The sequence below is a fragment of the Sinohyriopsis cumingii genome, unplaced genomic scaffold, assembly GCF_028554795.1.
Source record: "Sinohyriopsis cumingii isolate HCF-2022 unplaced genomic scaffold, ASM2855479v2 utg000441l, whole genome shotgun sequence".
Classification (NCBI taxonomy): Eukaryota; Metazoa; Mollusca; class Bivalvia; order Unionida; family Unionidae; genus Sinohyriopsis; species Sinohyriopsis cumingii.
In genome coordinates, this window is record NW_028315899.1 from 1,549,292 (window position 1) to 1,569,618 (window position 20,327).

General features: G+C 35.8%; 1 protein-coding gene across 1 annotated transcript; it reads left to right on the forward strand.

Moving 5' to 3' along the window:
* Positions 1-19,855, forward strand: LOC149774051 (uncharacterized). Its single transcript, XM_089945878.1, has 14 exons — positions 1-137; positions 494-1,646; positions 2,095-3,301; positions 3,725-5,136; positions 5,347-6,049; positions 6,533-6,649; positions 7,163-7,476; positions 9,354-9,461; positions 9,812-9,968; positions 10,821-11,004; positions 11,389-12,998; positions 15,365-16,600; positions 17,084-17,611; positions 18,151-19,855. Exons 1-14 carry the CDS (start codon positions 28-30, stop codon positions 18,414-18,416), a joined length of 9,105 nt encoding a protein of 3,034 aa, XP_089802004.1. The 5' UTR covers positions 1-27; the 3' UTR covers positions 18,417-19,855.
* The last annotated feature ends 472 nt before the right edge of the window (positions 19,856-20,327 follow it).

Here is a 20,327-nt window from a genome sequence, read left to right on the forward strand (position 1 = left end):
CCGATTGAATCCGGATCTGTTCCCATCATGAATAAATTGCCAACATGTACCTCATCCTTCTCTGATGATAATCCCGCAACGAGTATTGTTACTTGCAACTCGGAAGTGTCTACACCCACAGTTCAAAATGGAGAAAAGTATCTTGCTATTATCTCGTGCAAACAATATTTTCTGTTTAATTAATGGAGGAAATAACTAGCTTTATTGTTTTGTTATCGCAAAGAAAAACTATTTATAAAAAGCAATGTTCAAAGTATCTATTACAGCATAAAGTCTTTTCAGTTTCAGTAGTCAGTGCTCTATTGTGGAGAATATTAATATTAAAAACATTGCCTTTATTTTGAAATTACACATTTGTGCTGTATTTAATTCGTCACTTTGCCGAGCTTTATCTGTATCCATCACTTCATCTGCAATGCAGCTTAAGATTTCTAGCAGTTTGATTTCATTTTGCTTTTTAGCCACTGGGAATAGTCAATTTATTGCCTTTCAGGTTGTGTATCCAATTCAAATCCTTCGGAGGTGGATTTCTCAGAACAAAGGATTTTGATAACAGTATATCTGCAAAGCAAATATATAAACGAACCCAGTCAACTCGAGAAGTTTGCTTCCGCTACGACAATGCACCTCCTATTCATTGCAGCATTAGAACCTCTTGTCACGATGAGCCACTGAATGTGTATAGGAGGATCACGACAGAACCATCCGTGGAAATTTTTTTCCCAGGTTGGATAGACCCATCTCCAACGCCGTCTCAGCCAGACCAGGCATCTGGGGTCGAAAAATTTGTGGTGTCTTTACTTGGAGTACAAGAATTGGATCAACAGACTTTAGTGATGAAAGATACATTAAATACCACCATGATTCCTGCTCTGTCAACGCGATATAATTTAAGTCTTCCACATGAACCAGCCCTGTATGCTTTACTACTAGAAGTGCATGACGTTGCTGGAAACGTGAGGGGAGCAAGAAGATTTGTCCTTTTTGACAACTCATCGTCTGTAAAAATCAATAATGGGCGCGTACTCCGGGTCACATCGGCGTCAGACAAGACAAACTATACCTGGCAAGTTAACCACGGCAACATCTGCTTAGAATGGAAAGGACGTTATCATAATTCTTACCATCGAGATAACAATCTATTAAAACAAATTAAGTACGATGCAAATGTATCTTCTGAGTACGACCAAGTGCATGGACCTTTATCTATATCTGGAACACCAAATGTTGACGGCATAGTTGAGTTTCAGTATCAATGGGAACTCAATGGGACAGTTCAATCTCTAACATTCAAGAAAGTGAATAACGTTAAAGACGAATCATTTTGTGAGAGTTTAAAGATTTCTGATGGAGAGACATACACATTCATTATAAAACCCATCGACATAAACAACAGAAGTATAACAGAGAATATTACCGTACATATAGATTCGACTAAACCAGAAATTGACAATATTTGGTTGGCCAAGGATGGCTATAAACAACTTTATGTACACCATTCTTCAGATCTTTCTAAAATGGTGTTGGAATTTGAGGCCATGGATATACACAGTGGTTTAGCATCCATAGAATGGAAATTGGGAACATCTTCTGGTTCAGATAACATTGGATCTGGAGCAATCAGTGTGAATCGATCGCCGAATGAAGTATGTATGTATGTATGTATATATGTATGAATGTATGTATGTATGTATGTATGTATGTATGTATGGGTGTACGTATGTTTGTATGGATGGATGGATGGATGGATGGATGTGTAACATGATGAATCGTGATCAAACTCGCAATATTCGTTTAGGTTAACAGTGAATCCACTTTATTAATGTTTGGTTTAATGATTTTTGTACTTTTTGACTTTGAAACGATTAACATAAGAATGTCAGTCAAAAATCTCCAAGATGTCTCTTAATATTGATATTTTTTTCAGAATACTTGCTTTATTCGATTTAATTAGTTTTCGTTTCAGTTTTGTTTTAAATTCAAATCTATTGGAATAATCACATAATGAGACAGATTACCTAAGCAACGATTGCAATACAAATTTATCTTCAGACACAGAAAATTCTAGAATCCATTTCTTATTTTTCATTTCAGACTTCTTGCTCCACACAATACTGCTACTGTCCTGTGGTCGGAGTATGTGAAAACTACATGTACACATTGACACTGAACAAACTGGTAGCCAATGGAACTCATGAAGGCCAGCATAACAGAAATTATTTCTTTGCTGTTATTGCAACCAACAATGCTCGACTTATATCCGTAGAAAGAGTCGATATTCTTGCCGATGAATCGCAGCCGTTGGCTGGCACCATACAAGAAGGACCTGGTAGTAGCCCCGATATAGACTTCACCAGCGAAGATGTTGTCATCGTGCATTGGAACGGGTTTATAGATCATGAAAGTGGTGTGAAACTGTATCGAGTCGCCGTTGCCAGTAGATGCTTGCAGCAAGGAGAATTAGAAGGGAAGAAAATATCTGACAATACTACTTTGGCTAGTATCCAAGAGGTTTTCGATAATGATGCATTGTTTACAGTCACCAGTCCAGGGAGATATTTCTCCTCTATTGTTGCCTACAATAACGCCATGGAACCTTCCAGAGTTGTTTGCAGTGACGGATTCGCAAAGGACATTTCAGCCCCCGAATTAACAGACATTTTTGTCAAGAAAGCCAAAGCAATGGAACTTATTGCATGTGATAAAGATAATGTCTACTTAATTCGAGAAGATATGGTAAAGGTGCCACTCATGCGAACAAGCGTTTGTGAAGAGCGTTGCTACGGTTTGCCTGCTTTTCCGTATTTAAAAGCATTGCCAGTAGAACACTACAGTTCCGAAGATGCCAATATTGCAGATGATCTCTGCCGACGTTTGCCTGGATTCAATAACGAATGGTACATATATTTACCATCAGATAAAATTCACATGGAGTGTAACCCAGTGGACAAAGAGAGTCAGATTAGGTATGTGCAAATAGGCTTTTCTTCGGACTCGTCAGAAATTGCTGTTCCAGACATTGAAGATTTCACAGAAATGCATATTCACTCAAAATATATCAAGAACCACGCAGGTATTGACACTGGTCTCCCTTTTTATATAATTTTGAAAGTTAGGAATAAGGCAAACTTAGAAACAGTTGTTCCGTATGGTCCTTTAGTTATTGACGAAACTCCCCCTGCCTATAAGGGAGATCTACAGCTACATCTCGACCAAAACAACGTTTATTGCTGGTGGAAGAATGGAACATTTTACGACTCAGAGCAGCGACATCCAGTAAATTTTGTGCTGTACAAAATCGGTAAGAGTAATATTTAAATTGCGCTATACGTCACAAGCATGAAAATTCGTTTATTTCATCCACAACACATTTTATGCATTCCTGCCATTAAAAATTAATGTTATGTTTTTTGTTCTTTTTTCTTGAAGAGAAAGTAAGATGGCAAAATGTATGGTATCATATATGCATTAATGTCTTCATTTATAGTTATAATGTGAAAAATGGAAATATTATTTTTATTTTCTACATATTAGAGATGAAGCGTGTTGATAAGAAATTTATTTTCATTCTTTGGGCCAATTGTTTTAAACGTATGTGGGTGGTGATTCAATTTTTTTCACTTCAGTTTATATGTAATTGAATTTCGATTGTTTTATATATATATATATATATATATATATATATATATATATATATATGCCTGTTATCTTTGCATGTTTTCAGGGGCTGGGGATAAATTCCTGACGCCGATTTTGCAGAATGAAGCTACGAAACATTGTTTAATTCCAGATGCTTCTTTCTGTGTCCAATATTCTATCAAGCGTCTTCAAATTTACAATGTTGAGAAGGACTTAGATTTTTATTTTGAACTCTACGTGTACAACATGGCAGGACATTTTACTACTGTAAGATCAGAAATCTTCAACGTTCCTTCCATGTATCCACCAGGACAAGGGATCGTTGTAGATGCCTATTCCTTACACGAACAAAGTGTTCTTGATGTCGATTTTGTGAGGCACGGGTTTAATGTCTGTGGAATCTGGACAGGTTTTCATCATCGCAATACTATGCAGTTTGAGGCAGGTATAGGTGAACTTCCAAATACGGATAACAAGATATCATACGCATTAGTTAATGACACTTCTTTGGGAGTTTGTTTTCAAACAAACGATATGGAGGACTTTAAAAAGTACTACATAACTATAAGAGTCAATTCTACTTCATGGAGTACCGTATCCAGTTCCGATGGATTTGTTATAGTGAATGAAACCTTTGTTCTTGATACTCTTAAGATCAATATCGGAGACACATGTCTTGATAAAGGAAATGCTACAGTAACTTGTCACACCTCACCTCAAAACTGCACTTCTTTTTGCCGAATCATATGTGACCAAGTTTTTAAAGAAAAAGAAGTTTATTCGATCTTACACATGAACAGTAGCTTGAATGACTTGAGAATTAAATCACCAGACTTGCTATGGGTTGCGTCAAATATCTCGGATCTCATGTCATTTAGAAGCCTCTCAGAATCACCGGAGATGTACGCAGAAGGAGATATGAACAAAAGAGTACCTATGGAACTTACGTTTGTTCCATGCCTACCATACAAACGATTCTTGCGTTCAACAGACGCAATCAACATTCATTGGTCAACTGAACCTGAGTATGATGATTTGATTACACACTATGTTTTATGTCTCTACCACATTTATTATGATACCGAACAGGGTTCATTTCCCTCTGAGGAAAAATTTTTCTCAGCAATAACAAAAGGAAAGACTCACCAGTATCAGTTCATCAAAATCCAGCTACTGGATAACATGAAATACAGAATCGGATTACAGGCATGTTTCGAAGATGTTTGTCTGCCAGAAGTATTCTCTTCAGAAACAATAGTCCAGGGTAAACCGGCTGTTACTGGATTGGATCTTGCCGAAATTATTACAACTAATATCTCGTGCATGAAAATTATCCTTGCTTGGCAACATTTTGGATGTACTGGAGTTGATGGTGAGCAAGATAAATGCAGTAATGTTGCTTATCAATGGACATTAGCTCTCTCCAGCAAAGTATCTTCAGCTATCATTCCATGGCAAAAACAGGATTCCATAAAATGCAAAGCTGACAATTTGACGGTTAGTATTGTTCAGATATATGATGTTATTATTTTTTACTCTAGATTTAAAGAAATATAAGTAATTAAACAAACTTTTTTCACTAGCAAAACGAAAATACTCATGATTATGTTTATCTAGGTTATAAACGTTGCATACATTACGATACATGTCAGTATATTGATATCATTTTATGATTGTCCACATTTGACGGAATTAATATTATTGCAGGTAGACGCTTGTCTTAAGATCCCGGTATACCCTCACCGACCTTTGTTTGCTTGTGTACGAGGACTTTGCAAATCCGGCGTTGAAAGCACTGTCTGCACACAGGTAGAGACTCCATCACCAAATCTGTACACAGAGGTCGTGGTTTATGACTTGAATGCCAAAAATCAAACTTTCGAATCGGTAAAATCTTTGCTTCATTCAAGATACCTTGGAGACAAGTTAGTTGATATTCATAGCCTCGAAATTGATTTCTGCAGACAACGTGATCGGCTAGCTGCTGTAATCGTCTCTACTGGAGAACGGGCTGTGACGTGGTTCCTAATGATGCAAAAAGGACGAATTCCAGCTGGTGCATGCGAAGATGACAAATTGTGTGTGATGTCGAGGACAACATTCTCGGGATATGTGGAGTTTTTTGGAGCACAATTACTAGAAGACAACGTGTACTACGTATGTGCAGTTTCCAACAAGACTGTCATACATAGAGAAATGTTTGATGACACACTAGAGGAACTGAATCTGTGTAGCAATGGTGTATACGTTGATGACACTCCACCAAGCATTGGACACGTTTACATAGAAAATCAAAGGAATGGCTTCTTAGACTGGAACAAAACTATTGAGATTTCATGGTCTGGATTTTTGGATAGATCTGCATCTGTAATGTATGGAACAGCCGTAAAATACTACAGCTATGCAATAGGTAGGTTTATTTGCATACTCTAAAAAGCTGACATGTACGTAAATGTTTATTCACGGTATTCAAATTATTTGATGCAACATTTTTCAGTAGGATGTGTAATTACTCCTACTGCTAATTATACTACTACTACTGCTGCAACTACTACTAAAAAGAATAATATCTACCTCAACGTAATTGTAGATATCACGTGTGTTTGAGTGATTTTGATATCTTTTTTCCTACTTTAATCTTTTTTCTGCTGTTTATATACATCACAGTATTGTTTTGTGTGTGTGTGTGTGTGTGTGTGTGTGTATGTGTGGGAGGGTGAGAGAGAGAGGCAGCGAAATTAAATCTGAATCTGGAAATTGAGTATGTTAAAATAAACACTAGGCATTTCATAACAGATACTGATTTATTAGTCATCCTAAACAAGAAACTTTATAGACCTGTACCAAAGAAAACTTTCGGTTAAATTCCTTCATCTTTTTTGTATCAAAATAGGCACAACGCCTGGTGGACAAGACATTGTTCCTTATACGAATGTTGGATATTCCACCTCTATAATACACGAGTGTACCAATCTAAATAATGGCGCATCATACTTTGCATCGGTGAAAGGTATGGTCATGATCTTCTTCATATTATTAATTACAGAAGGTTCGTTAGCAATTTACATACCGAAATAAATATTGTCTATTGGACAATAAACAAAGCATGAGTAAGGACATATTATCTTTCTAAAACTTTTCATATTTACCACAATTCAATATCATAAATAATCATCGATAACTATCTTGATTAGACTTCTTTGTTTTAAACTTAAAAGGTACATTTAATATTTTCTTAAATCTTCCTTCTCACAATCATCTGTCTTATCTATCGTGTCTATTTATATGAAACAGAAAAAACTTAACTATAATTATCTTCCGTTTGCTATATTGTATGCGATACTAGAAACTAAAGAGAGTATCAACTGCCAATTGCAAGCAAATAACATCCTTCATAACTTGTATCATAATTAATCATGGATTAATCTGAACACCCGTGTTTCTAATACATTGAATTAGGTTTATCTTTAATTGTTAAATACAATCTTTATGTCACATTGTTTCCTATTTATCTTATCTCAAGCAACTGACTATGTTGGCCTCCACTCCGTAGCTGTTTCATCCGGAGTTACGCTCGACATCACACCTCCAAGTAAGGGTATAATTACCGTCGGCAGCGTGAGAAACCACAAGTACATCGTGTCATCAAAAGCTGTTAAAATTTACTGGGAGGGATTTGCTGACCAAGAGAGCGGGCTTCTGGATACCCTTGTCGGTATAGGATCCAAGCCAGGACGGGATGATATTGTATCATTCAGATCATCACCTGACCAGTATATGGGGATCTTGAATGATGCGGATTTTAGAGATGGAGATCTTTATTATGCAACAGTGATAATAAGTATCCCAATTTAGTCGAAATGTTTATTAAATTAGCATATTTATTAGCAATTTTTGCTTTGTACTATTTACCCAGCAACTTTTAATCACCAGTGAGAAACCTAAGTGTATAAAGCTTGCTTTTCAATGTGAATTTGTGAGTGTATTGCTTGTTTTTGAGAATTACGTGTGTGAATGCAAACATAATATTGATTTATTACTCTTTATTATATCTTTTATAACTAGATATTAAAATATATAAGTTATAGCAAAATTATATCGCCACACTGGCGATGCCACATTTATCACCACTGTGTCATCATCACTTTTAAAAATACTTTCCTTTCCCCATTTTAGGACGGACGTATATCTGCCATTATGCATACCAGTCAGACCTGTATTTTAATATTTAGACCTATTTAATTTGCTTTCTTTTCTTTACCTTTCTCTCCCTCCCTTCCCCAGTCTGTCTGTCTGTCTGTCTGTCTCTCTCTCTCTCTCTCTCGGGGGCACCGAGTGGCCGAGTGGTCTAAAGCGCTCTCCGTTACGGATCTCACCTCTGCGTAGGTTCGAGTCTCGGATTCGGCCTATGTGGGTATGTGAGAAAGCTTGCCAGTAGCTTCTGGAGGGTCGGTGGTTCTTTCTGGGGATTTCCCGGGTTTTTCCTCCACCATTAATACTGGCCGCCATGTATAGCCTATCGTGTGCTGAAAAATGGCGTTAAACGCTACAACAACAACAACAACAACAACTCTCTCTCTCTCTCTCTCTCTCTCTCCATCAGGATGAACATATTTTACCATTGTTAGGCTTAGTTTTCCATATAAGTCAGGCAAATTTTCAGTTACTGAATATATACTACGTGTTGATTGTTGACACTGTGCGTGAACTATGCAGTATAGTAACCCTGATATACTCAACGACAAGCGGTGCAAATTTGTTAAGATAAAAACTCGTGATTGTATATATGGACCAAAGTATTTAACTAGCGATTCTAACTCTCATCGCTATCGTAAGTATGTTTGAAAACATTCGAGAAATAGGGCATTGCAAACAGATATTGACTGACAATCAACATTTTGATGCAACGTGTGTTGAAACAAACTGTTACATACACAAATTCAACTTTGTATTAAGAAATAAGCGAAAATGGAAGTTAAAAAGTACAAGTAAATTCACAATCATTAAAAGCTACTGTTTAATGTTATTACGCTCTGAGGTCTTTATACATGTCCGTCAGGTTACTGCAGTTCCTCCACCCACGCAATGTTCACTGTAATGAAAATAAGAATCTTGATCTGTCTGCAAGCACGTGTACGCTTTAATAGATTGTGACCTTCTCATAAACGTATCTAACTCCAACTGTACCTAAGTGCTTGCCAGCCGATTTACCTACTTGTCTGGCTATTTACCTACGTGCTGGTTATCTACCTAACTACTCTACTAGTTATTAGTCAGGTGGCGGTATGGTCTAATGCGTTCACGTTTAGAGATCAGTACCATACCAACTCTGTCCGCGTTGGTTCTCTTCTCGGGTTAGGCTATTTTGGCTAAATGAGAAAGAATGTCATTACCTTCCCCGGTATCAGTCGCTCTTATCGGTGTTTTCCCTGATTCTTCCTCCACCAAAAATACTGACCGTCATGTATAGCCTATAGTGTACTGAATATGGCGTTAAACCCCAAAAACAGCAAAAAACAATTAGTTATCGGCGTGAAAATTCTAACAATAAATAACATCGATTAATCTGGAAAACATGTTATTAGTATTTCATTTAATTATTATGTCACTACCTTTGGTGAAGCCATGAATCATACAGACGATAAATATGAAGCTGAGAAAATGGCAGATATTTATTATTATTATTATTATTATTATTATCATTATTATTATAGGCTCACAACAGGGCTGGTCTCGTAAGGGAGGCTGTCTCCGATGCATTTCTGGTTGATTCTTCTCCACCAGAGGGTGGCGTTGTCCGAGACGGTAACATAAATCAGCCAGTAAGGGTTTACCTTTCAAACTGTATGACTTTACCTACTTTCTTTCATTATTTTATTGATTCGATTTCAAACAATTTAAAACAATTTTCAACATAATCTGATGTAATCTGAGAAAATGAATGATTTTAGGTGTGTGTGTTTACCTTTGTATATGTTCAATTGCTAAGTATGTATGTTTGCATGTATGTATGCATGCATGTATGTATGCATACATGTATGTATGCATTCATGTATATATGTATGTATGTATGTATGTATGTACCTACGTACGTACGTATGTATGTATGTATGCCAGGGTGGATGCATGAATGTATATATGTCTTACCCTACGTTTCTTTTTCTTGTTTCAGTCGGACCTAAACTATGATACAGAAACAAACCAGATAAGTTGCCACTGGTCTGACTTTCATGATCCTCATTCAGGTATAGCTTACTACAAGGTTGGTTTGGGAACACAGAGAGGATCTGTTAACATCGCGCCACTTGTTGATGTCAGGCTTCGGAAGGGTGAGTATCCAATGACATTATTTAATATAGTGATAATTTATTTTAATTTCCTTGTTCATTTCTGTTTACATCATTCTTGGTCTGTTAGTACTTACAGAAAGGCTACTCTTTTGTGAATTCGTCAGAGTTTGTCTGCATTTAAAATTGAATTTCTTAACATTGACTTACAACTGTGACATTTCTAATACATCCTGTGAGAGTGAACCACCTAATGTCTGTCGATATCATAGGAGATCAGCAGACTAAATGTTGTCAAAGCTGCTTATACAATTGGACAATAACATTGCCAGGTCAGTTACATTAATGTATGTTATGACAAAAATGATATGTACACTTGAATGTAATGACTGCACACATAACTTACGCTCTACATGTTCTGTGAAAGAGCGTAGTCCCTTAAAAGCTGTTTGAATCGTATTTCCTACTGGGCCTATTCAGTTTCAGAATATTTGCCAAAGAATGGGATTCTAATAGGCAAATATGCATGTAGCATAATGTTAATAGTACACAGATCTTATAAAGAATATAATATTCAACAATCCCTAAACGGATCTAGAGGACAGTTGTCGTTATATAATTAGTTGCCCATGCTTTGGCCTTCTTCATGTTTGCTCTAATTTGCTAAATTTCAATCAAAACTGAGTTCTTTCGCTCCTTTTCGGCCTCTACAATTTGTTTCTTAGTATTTTAAATATTATTTGATTCAGATATTCGATCTATTTTTTATTTTACTTTTAAGGCATAATCTGTAAATTATTTCATTCAAATGTTAGGTGGTTATTGACAAAAGTGAAAATAGTTTCAAATTTCTAAGCCCATACTTACCAAATTCGACATGCTTTATAATTTTAGAACATACATGGAAAGGCATCTTTTCACCCGGAGTCAAATATTTTGTTACCGTAGAGGCTTGCAACGGAGCTGGCTTATGCACCAGACGATATTCAAATGGCATTATTTTGGATAACTCTCCTCCTGTACCAGGTCTCGTGCATGTTGGAATGAGCGACAAACATGAAACATTTCAAAGTAATCGGTACGTAGCAAAGATTCGCTCGCCAAATACCTTTGAAAAGTTACAAAACTTTTATTTTGTGTACAATATGTCATTGTAACCTTCATATAATTGAGGTTTATGTGAGTCAAGCGTACAGTAAGCTGAAAATAAATACCACCACTACCACAACAACAATTGTATTCGTCGTTTCCTTCTTCTAGCACAAGAATAGCACAAAATTACAACTCTAACAACGGGAACGGCGATGCTTTCTTGTACATTTACCACGACTACACTTATTCTACTAATTAGCTATATATTAGAGGAATCATTTTAATGGCATTTCTTTGGCGTACTTTTATAATGCATTACATGAAAAAACTGACAAATGTATACGGGTTATACTTACTTTCTTTTTTTCAGACACAGCTTAACCGCAAAGTGGATCGGTTTTCACGATCCACAATCAGACATACATTATTTTGAGTACTGTTTGACAACCAATATAAGTGAAGAAAACACGTGCGACCTTATAAATTGGGCAAATTGTCTTTTAGCGACTGAAATATTTCGCTCGGGTATCAATATTCCAGAGCGTAAATTGATTTATGTCAGGGTGCGTTCAGTCAATAATGCTGGATTAGTTGCATCAAGTATTTCTACTCCTTTCCAAATTGATACCACACCGCCAGTACTAATGGAGAGACCAAAGTTCGTTCTTAGTGGTATGCAGGTTTCACATCGAGAAGGAACGCAATGGGAAACCTCGCTCCTTCGACTTCAGTGGAAATTTTCCGATAAAGAAAGCAGAGTCACAAAGCACGTTATAAAACTCGTCACCCATCGTGATGGGCGAGTCGAGCAGGAGAGAACAGAAATTAGAAATGAGGAGAAGCTGACGATCCAGTTCAAAAATGACTCCCGTCTTCGAAGTGGGGACAGGTATATTGCCCATGTAACCGCATGTAATGGAGCTGGTCTGTGTACAAATTCTTCAACGGAATCTCTCTTGGTTGATTCCAGTCCACCCCATCTGGGGGGTTTCAAACCACCGATGTCATGGGAAAATACTCCTAACGGAACTCGCATCAATCTTACCTGGTTTGGGTTTAAAGACATTGAATCGTCTATTGACATATACTTCTTGCAGATAAGTCGAACTTACAGTGGAAATGAGTTGTCCAACGGTGTTATAATTGTACAGGCAAAAGACTCTGACATTCAAAATATTAGCGTATTCATCAACGGCACAATACATACAGGAAATGATGTAATACTTTCAATATGGGCCACAAATGGTGTTGGTTTACGCAGTCCTATTGGGAGGGTGACGGTAACAGCTTTAAGCACGGACAGTTACGGATCCACCGGTATACTTAAGATGCAAAAACATTCTTGTGTGTCATATTATTGCAATAATGATTGCACATGTGCTGCAATCGGTAAATATTGTCAAGGTACAGTTAACAACACAACATGCTTAAATGAAAATATCAGTAGTTCTGCCAATGATATTCCACACATTACAGTCCTCGGAGGAATGGAACCAAGACACCAGAAGCTGTCGGCGTCGTCGACTTGTTTATCATGTCATTGGGTAGTCCTACATAACGGATCATTGGATATACTTAGGTACGAATGGAGTCTAGGTCTTCATCCTGGCAATCCTGGCGATGGTATTTTTGAGGGACCTTTAGAACGACTTTGGGAAGATATCGGCAAGGAGACACAAGTGACTTATTGTTTGCCTTTCCCACGACAATTTATCAACGACGTAGATTATGTGTTTTATGTTAAAGCCTGGTTTTCGAACACACTGTCGGCTATATTCAAATCTCCATCAATTAAAATTGACACTAGCGCCCCAACCATTCTTCGTGGCAAATACGTTAAAGAATCTTTGGACAACTGCAAAACAGATGCAGAATTCATAACAAATCTGACGTCTGTTTCTATTTGCTGGGAAAATATTTTCCAGGACTCACAAAGCGGTATTCTCAGATATGAACTGATGGCAGGGACGTCACCTTACGGTAAATGTCGAACATACGTTTTTACTTCAAAATTATGTTACGGGTACCTTAGGGTTATATATACCATTAACCTTGATGCATGTGATATTACATGCAGCTGACATTCTTTTAATTATATGTTGAGTCACACGCACTTGATTGTATGAATAATCCAGATATCTACATATTGTTGGAAAAGGGGGAGAGGGTACGTACTATAACGGCCGATTATGGCCCATCTTTTAATCTTCTTTACGATGTAATGTAGCTGTTACATATGAAACTGAACCTTAGCGTATGAAACCGAACATCGCAATTTGAAACAAAAGCCATTTTACAGAAAAGACGCAAGGTCAAATGTCATGACCCCAACACTCATTTAATATTTATATGTTAATCTGGCTAAAATAATACATGCATCAAAATTAATATTGTACATAAGATGATATTATATATGTCTTGTGTCAGTATACAATTTAATGGCACAATAAAAATTTCAGAAAGTGTTTGAAACTGATATTTTACCTTTTACTAGTGAGCTGTATTTCAAAGAGGTTACCTTAAAGTCATATAGCATGTTGAATAATAGTTTTACAAAACTGTATATTTTTAACCTGCAATAAATGCCTTAACGTAATACATAAACATTGTTCTGGTATCACCCTCTTGCGAGTTCAAGCCTTCTTTTACAAGTCTGAAATATTTATATCAGATTGATGCATTACCTTTTCGTTTTGAAACGTTTGTTTCTATAAATAATAGGAAAGCTGTATAAGATCGTAATCGAGAGGTTGGCGGATCCGTTGGTGTTAGATGGTTAGCTTATAAAAAGTGTCACATTTTTTGTTTATTATTTTTGACCAATTTAAAATAGAAACGTTCTGATAAGCCAGCTTTTTTGATCTATTAAAGATCAAATATTTTTCACTTGCTAATATTTGGAATACTTAAGTTGGGACATTTGTTTCCGGTCGACGATGGCAAATTATATTCATGAAAAGGAAGTCTAACGTTAAAAAAATTGTACAAGATATACATTCATGTATGAAGCACCCTATTAAGCCTGCTTTGCTGTTGCTAAAATTTTAGCAACACGTTAACGTTAATAGTGGTATGAGTATTAGGTGTCCTTATTGTTTTATTTTTAAAATGCAGTTTTGTATGCTTATGTAAGAATTTCATCTTTATACAAGATGAGTTATGAAAATACCATCGGCATGTTTCAATTCACGTGCTCTTCATTAGTCAGTATAATCTCTCCGGCATAGATGTTCCAGCTTCAGGAAAATAGTAACCGACGGGACAACAGCACCGTGATTGACCTTTAAATCAGAAACCTTTTAGTGTTATAGGATGAAACACATCGGATATAGGATATTAGACTTATAGGGCCTTACATGAGTAAAATCGTTTGGTCGTGCCCACTGCCAACAAAAGTTGTAGCTTGAGCCGAGTAATTCCTGATTTTAGCAATACTTGGCTACCAAATTGTTGCAATAATAGATCGCCTGTTACAAATTCCATTTTAAAAAAGCATAACTATAAAATTGTATTCATCACGTGATGAAGCATAGTAAGTCTATCTAAGACGGCTGGAGTATCGTAAAGAGAAATGATAATGAACGCATTTGGTTTCATCAGACACTACGCGTTTGCGTCATGTAACGTCGTTACATCATTTGTTACTTCATGAGGTCTTCTTACTTGATTTGATATGGAAAAAAGTATTATACTGCTGTATCTATGAAATTAATCCAGAATTAACGCGAAAAAGATATTTTAAAAATCTCAAAGAGGTTGAGTTTGGGCTACAATATTTATAATTTATTATATTTTTGGTCACACATTGCATATGCATACATTATGTGCATCATATTGGTTTTATCTATCTATTAAAGAGTTCATTAACAAGCACCTGGAATTTGGTTTTTAATTTGACCGAAATATGCAATTGTTGCAGACTTTGACCAATGTTTAAGACTTTTTTTACTTTTAACATAGAATTGTACATTCCAAAATATTTTTTTCTTCAAAAAGAATATCATTTATGTCTTTTTAAATGATTTCAAATCACATACTTATACCCCTGATAAATACATATTAACTGCATAAAATTACCCTTCTAGTACGCCTGTTGCATAATAGTAACAAAATGTATTAAAATTATAATATTCATCAACTTTATTGTTGGAAAATTGCATAACATCATCCCTTGTATCATCAAAGATAAAATGCTTGGGCCTAACAAGGACAAGGTACTTATATTCAATGATATTAAACTAGTAGACATGGAGAATATTCCATACCTCCATTTTACTCTGTGCTCACCATATTTTACCTTTTCATGTTTTTTTTTTTTTTTTTTTTTTTTTTTTTTTGTTTTAAAGGTGATGATTTATTCAACATTGCTGATGTAAATCTGTCGACAAGATTGGACTTCGATGATCTAAGTCTGCTTCCTGGAGTCCGGTATTACTTCACTGTCAGGGCTACAAATGAAGTCGGACTGATGACCTCTATGGCCTCTGACGGAATTATTTATGACAATGAGCCACCCTTCGATGGACAAGTCTTTAATACTGATAAATTTAGAAACGTTGAATATCAGTCTTCAACATCCGAACTTGGAATTTCGTGGAATGGATTTGGAGACCATCACTCATTTATCAAAAAGTACATTGTAAATATCAATGATTTGACTTTGGACGAAATTATATTGTCTCACGTTGACGTGGGAATTCAAAATACGATACATTTAAAAAACATGAATCTTACTCATGGACACCGATACTCTGCCACTATTTATGCCATTGATGCAGCAGGACACTCTTCAAATTCTGTCAGTTCACCAAACCTCACAGTGGACTCCTCAAAACCAGAAGGATTTCACTGCAACACTTTCGTCAGCGTCGGTAATGCTACTAGTTATCAAAGTAACAGTTCCATGAATATGACACGGAACAAATTTTACCACTTAAAAATTAGCAGTGCAGTATATCCAAAATTTGGCAGACTGACGGTATCGATCGGTCGCCATGAAATGTTCCTACATTTAATGAAAAATCACAATGGTTCTTTTGAGACTGAACTAAATTTTATGTCGCCATACAGTGGAGAAACCCCCATAACGCTCTACACAGAAGATGAAAACGCTACTGAAGCATTGCAAATACAGTTATCTGAATGTACCAACATGACACTTGCCCCTACCTTTTCACCTGTGGATCTGAAACAGATTGGCCCCGATCTGATTTCTGTATGCCTAAAAATTTTGGATCCAGAAAGTGGAGTGAAGTCTGTTCTGGTAGGAGCAGGCACAACTAAAAATGGATTTCAGATACAACCACTATCTCCAATGCCGACGGAAAATCACATCATCCTACCTGTCGACGTTCGCCACGCAAGCCCTGTATACATCACTGCTATGACGTGGAACAATGCCGGCACCTTATCCATCTTTACAAGCGATCCCATCATTATAGATCACACGGCACCAGTGATTACTAATGTGACTGCATCAGTCAATGCAAAACCGGAAAATTCATCAGATGGTGTAGATATTTTAGTGACCTGGTCGACTGAAGATAGTGAATCAGCGGTAAAATTGTGTTACTGTGGATTAGGTATGTACATATAAAAATAAATTGTGTGATGTCCAAACTGAAAAAACTACATATTGTATCTAGCACTGTTGATCTGAATGAACAAAAATGTTAAACTTCATTATAGCAGTTTAAGGTCTCTAAGAGGTGATGGGTGAAACCAAAGTGCACATTTGGGGAGGGGAAGCAAACTCAAGAGAGTCGATGAAAAATGGAACCTTTTTAAATGTGAGCAACAAAGTTGGTTTTATGTGTTGTGATGTATTTATATAAACCTTTATGCAGACCAAAAGAGATGCTTTTCTTAAACCTCAGACTTCTTTCCTGAGTTTACAATCATTATATGTCGGTCTTCTAAATTTGTAATTGACGATATTTAGACAACGGTTAGCCTAGCAATTCTAATTTTCCCATAGAAAGCTTTCTACAAAAGATCTCCAGTGTCGGTAATCTTTTTTTTATGTAACGTATTTTTAGATTGATGTTCTTGTTTTTCTTTTATAGGAGAAGATATGGGTTCTGTATCCTTTGTACCCTTAACGCTATCGTCATCAACAGAAAGTTGCAGGTTCTCTAATGTATCAGTTGCCCACGGTACAACTCTGTATCCACATATTACATGTGTCAATAATGTCGAATTGTCATCATCAACGTGTGGAAAGGGTTTTGTGGTGTCACATCTTCGTCCATCCATTGAGGATGCAAAAGCAATCTTTATGCCGCAGAACAACATGCAGTTGTCGTCTGCAGTTTCTGGATTTCAGTCAAATTTGACATTACTTGTTGCCCAGTGGCAGGGTTTCAGCGACATCAGTGGCATTCAATATTACCAGTGTAAACTTCTGAAAGATGGCCACGCTATACTTGAAAACATAACCACAGGAAAACATTCTGCATGGAAGAGCAACAACGTACCATTAAAGGATGATTCTACATATCAACTTGAGATAATTGCTGTAAATGCCGGAACTATGCGCAGCGAACCTATTGCCTGTAATATTAGCACATATAGTAAAAGCCCTATTTTGACAGGTATGCAATTTTTAAGTCAGCAGTCATCATTAAATGGCTTTATAATTATCTGGCAGTGTACAACGTGATAAAGATATGGCATGTTTTATTTTAATGAACAAGTTAACAGTTAACTAATTCATTTTTAAATTATCCGGTCAGTAACAAGTAGTAATTGATACTTCATTACTACAGCAATCAATTTAGTGATGTTCAACAAGGCTAAGACAGTCAAAAGCAGACAGGTATAGCAAGATGACTTCTATTGCGTATTGTGCCCATAGACTATTCTTTTAGGGGCTAACTCATATCATGCATTTTATTTATATATTGCTCCGTTGATATTTTTGTTGTTTAAAATCAACAGGACAATTATCAGGAACTAACAGAAAGAGAATATTCCGTATATATATATATATATATATATATATATATATATATATATATATATATATATATATCTTTGTCCATTTGCCATGCGAAAGTTATTGATCCGAAATCCGTTTAGTGCATACAAGTAGCCGCTATTAAATTGTTTTTAAAATCATTTTCTTTATCAGGTAAGGCAGCCAAAATGACACAGCTTGAAAGTAAAGTATTCCTCTCATGGCACGACGTATTTTCCCTTGACACACAACTAAAAACCACATTTTACGTGCGGTTGGGATCAGCTGAGGGCCACGCAGATCTTATTCATTGGAAAAGTACCCAGTCAAAAGACGTGTCAATCAGCACGACTAAAGTGAAAGACAGAATCTGGATTTATCTTCGAGCAATCTATGATACCGGAGAATCTACTATTTATCGGGATGTATTACTACTTTAAATACAATCCCTTTCCGAGGAAACTATTGGATAGTTTTGTTTATTGATTAGTAGACAGGAATTCTGGTAATTTTGTCGTTATTGAAACTTTTAAATATATATTATCTTGTCCGCAACTAATAATTTTCAATCATTTCTTGTTTAGCTGTAAAAATATGCTTGGAAATGTAATAATGCCCACTGTCGTTTTATGAAATAGTAATTAGATGAATATTTTTAACCACAACAGTTAATCAGATACGTTAGGATTTATTTTGTTCTCTTAATTATACATGTATGTTAAACTAGAAAATATGTAATTCCAATAAAAATTTATTTTAAGCAGTGACATTTAACCTCAAACCACAAATCTATTCAGCAAACATCCTTTTGAAAATTAACAAAGGCCACTCAACATCTTTTAAACTGGGCTTAAATATCATTTTAGCCAAAACAATGTACTGCAACAATACCGTCAGTAGTTCCCGTTTCTTTCTTGAAGTCAAATTGTGCATTTCTCCTTTTGTCATTTTCTTTCGCCCATTTCCAAATATATCATTTAAAATAGTGGTTAATAATTTTGACAAGCAGATTCGTAGAGTAACGCCTCGATAAATGTCCAGTATTACAATCAGTCCCAGCCTTAAATTACAAGCATTATTCTCTCCTACATTGCGTTTGAAAATTACCACTATTGAATATTCCATCAAAATTTTTACATTTACAGGACATAAGTATATCCTCGCTGTTTCTTAATTACTCATTACAGAGATCATTATTGGCAAGTTGTTCAAAGTTTTGAAAATTTTTATTGTTTTTGTAATTTCATCCTCTATTTCACTATTTAATTTTTCGTGATTATCCTTTGGCTAATGCATATTTTTAGATATATCTAGTATAAAATCATTCGTTCCCCCATTTGCTACAGCTTTTGTTTTGATTCTACCAAGTAATGAATGATTGCAAAATTGTTTAGGAGAAACACATTCAGCACAATTCACATTGTATTTTTTCTTAAAGAAATTTCTCTATTTCTTGCGAATTGAACGTTATAAACTAGATAACTCGTGTAGTAGTATCTTTCGTATTGGAATATTGCCTTTTGTACACCTTTTCTTTAAAGTTTCTAAAATAATTCTTCAAGAATTATTAAACTCTCTCAATGTTTTCTGATAGCTTGCAGATTAATCTATATAATGTGTATACTGATCTCTACATTCACTACTAAAATATACTTTACTTGTTTTGGTTCTACAGTTGGTAAAATTAACCACTACCGACTATGTCTCTCTAGTACTTCTCCAAATAAGGTTTACTAAGGTCATTTGAAACGCATAATACAGTCTATATATAACACGACGTCCACGAGGATCTGTGTAGACAAATTTATCGATCACGCAGTCCCTAAAGAGCATACCATAAACTAATAAATGTGTAAATCAAGCAAAGAATTACCAAATACATTTATCTTGTCCATATAAACTCTTATACTGTCAGTATCGATAAGAACATCAAGACGGTTTTCTTTAAGGAATATAGACATCACTTGCAACAAACTCCGGTTTCGAACCCATTATCACATTTAGGTCGCCAGTAAGACTATTATCTTAGCCCTCAGATCTGTATTGAGTTAGATAGCTTTGGATCTCAATGAAAATATGCGTCCTTAACAACTTTTGTATATGTTGACGTATGATGCAGTGACAAACAAAGAAAACAAATACGGAATCTTTTGAAGATTTGTTGGCAACTTTACTTAACTTATCTCAGACATTCATATTTCCTTCGAATGTAATAATTTGAATTTTTTTTCCAGTTCTTCTCTACAGTACAGAACTATCTCTCCAGTACTATACCTGACCTTTTATTCGTAGACCCTGCTTCTTGTAAACAAACTAAACATAATTTTGATAAGAAATATAAAAACGGCCTT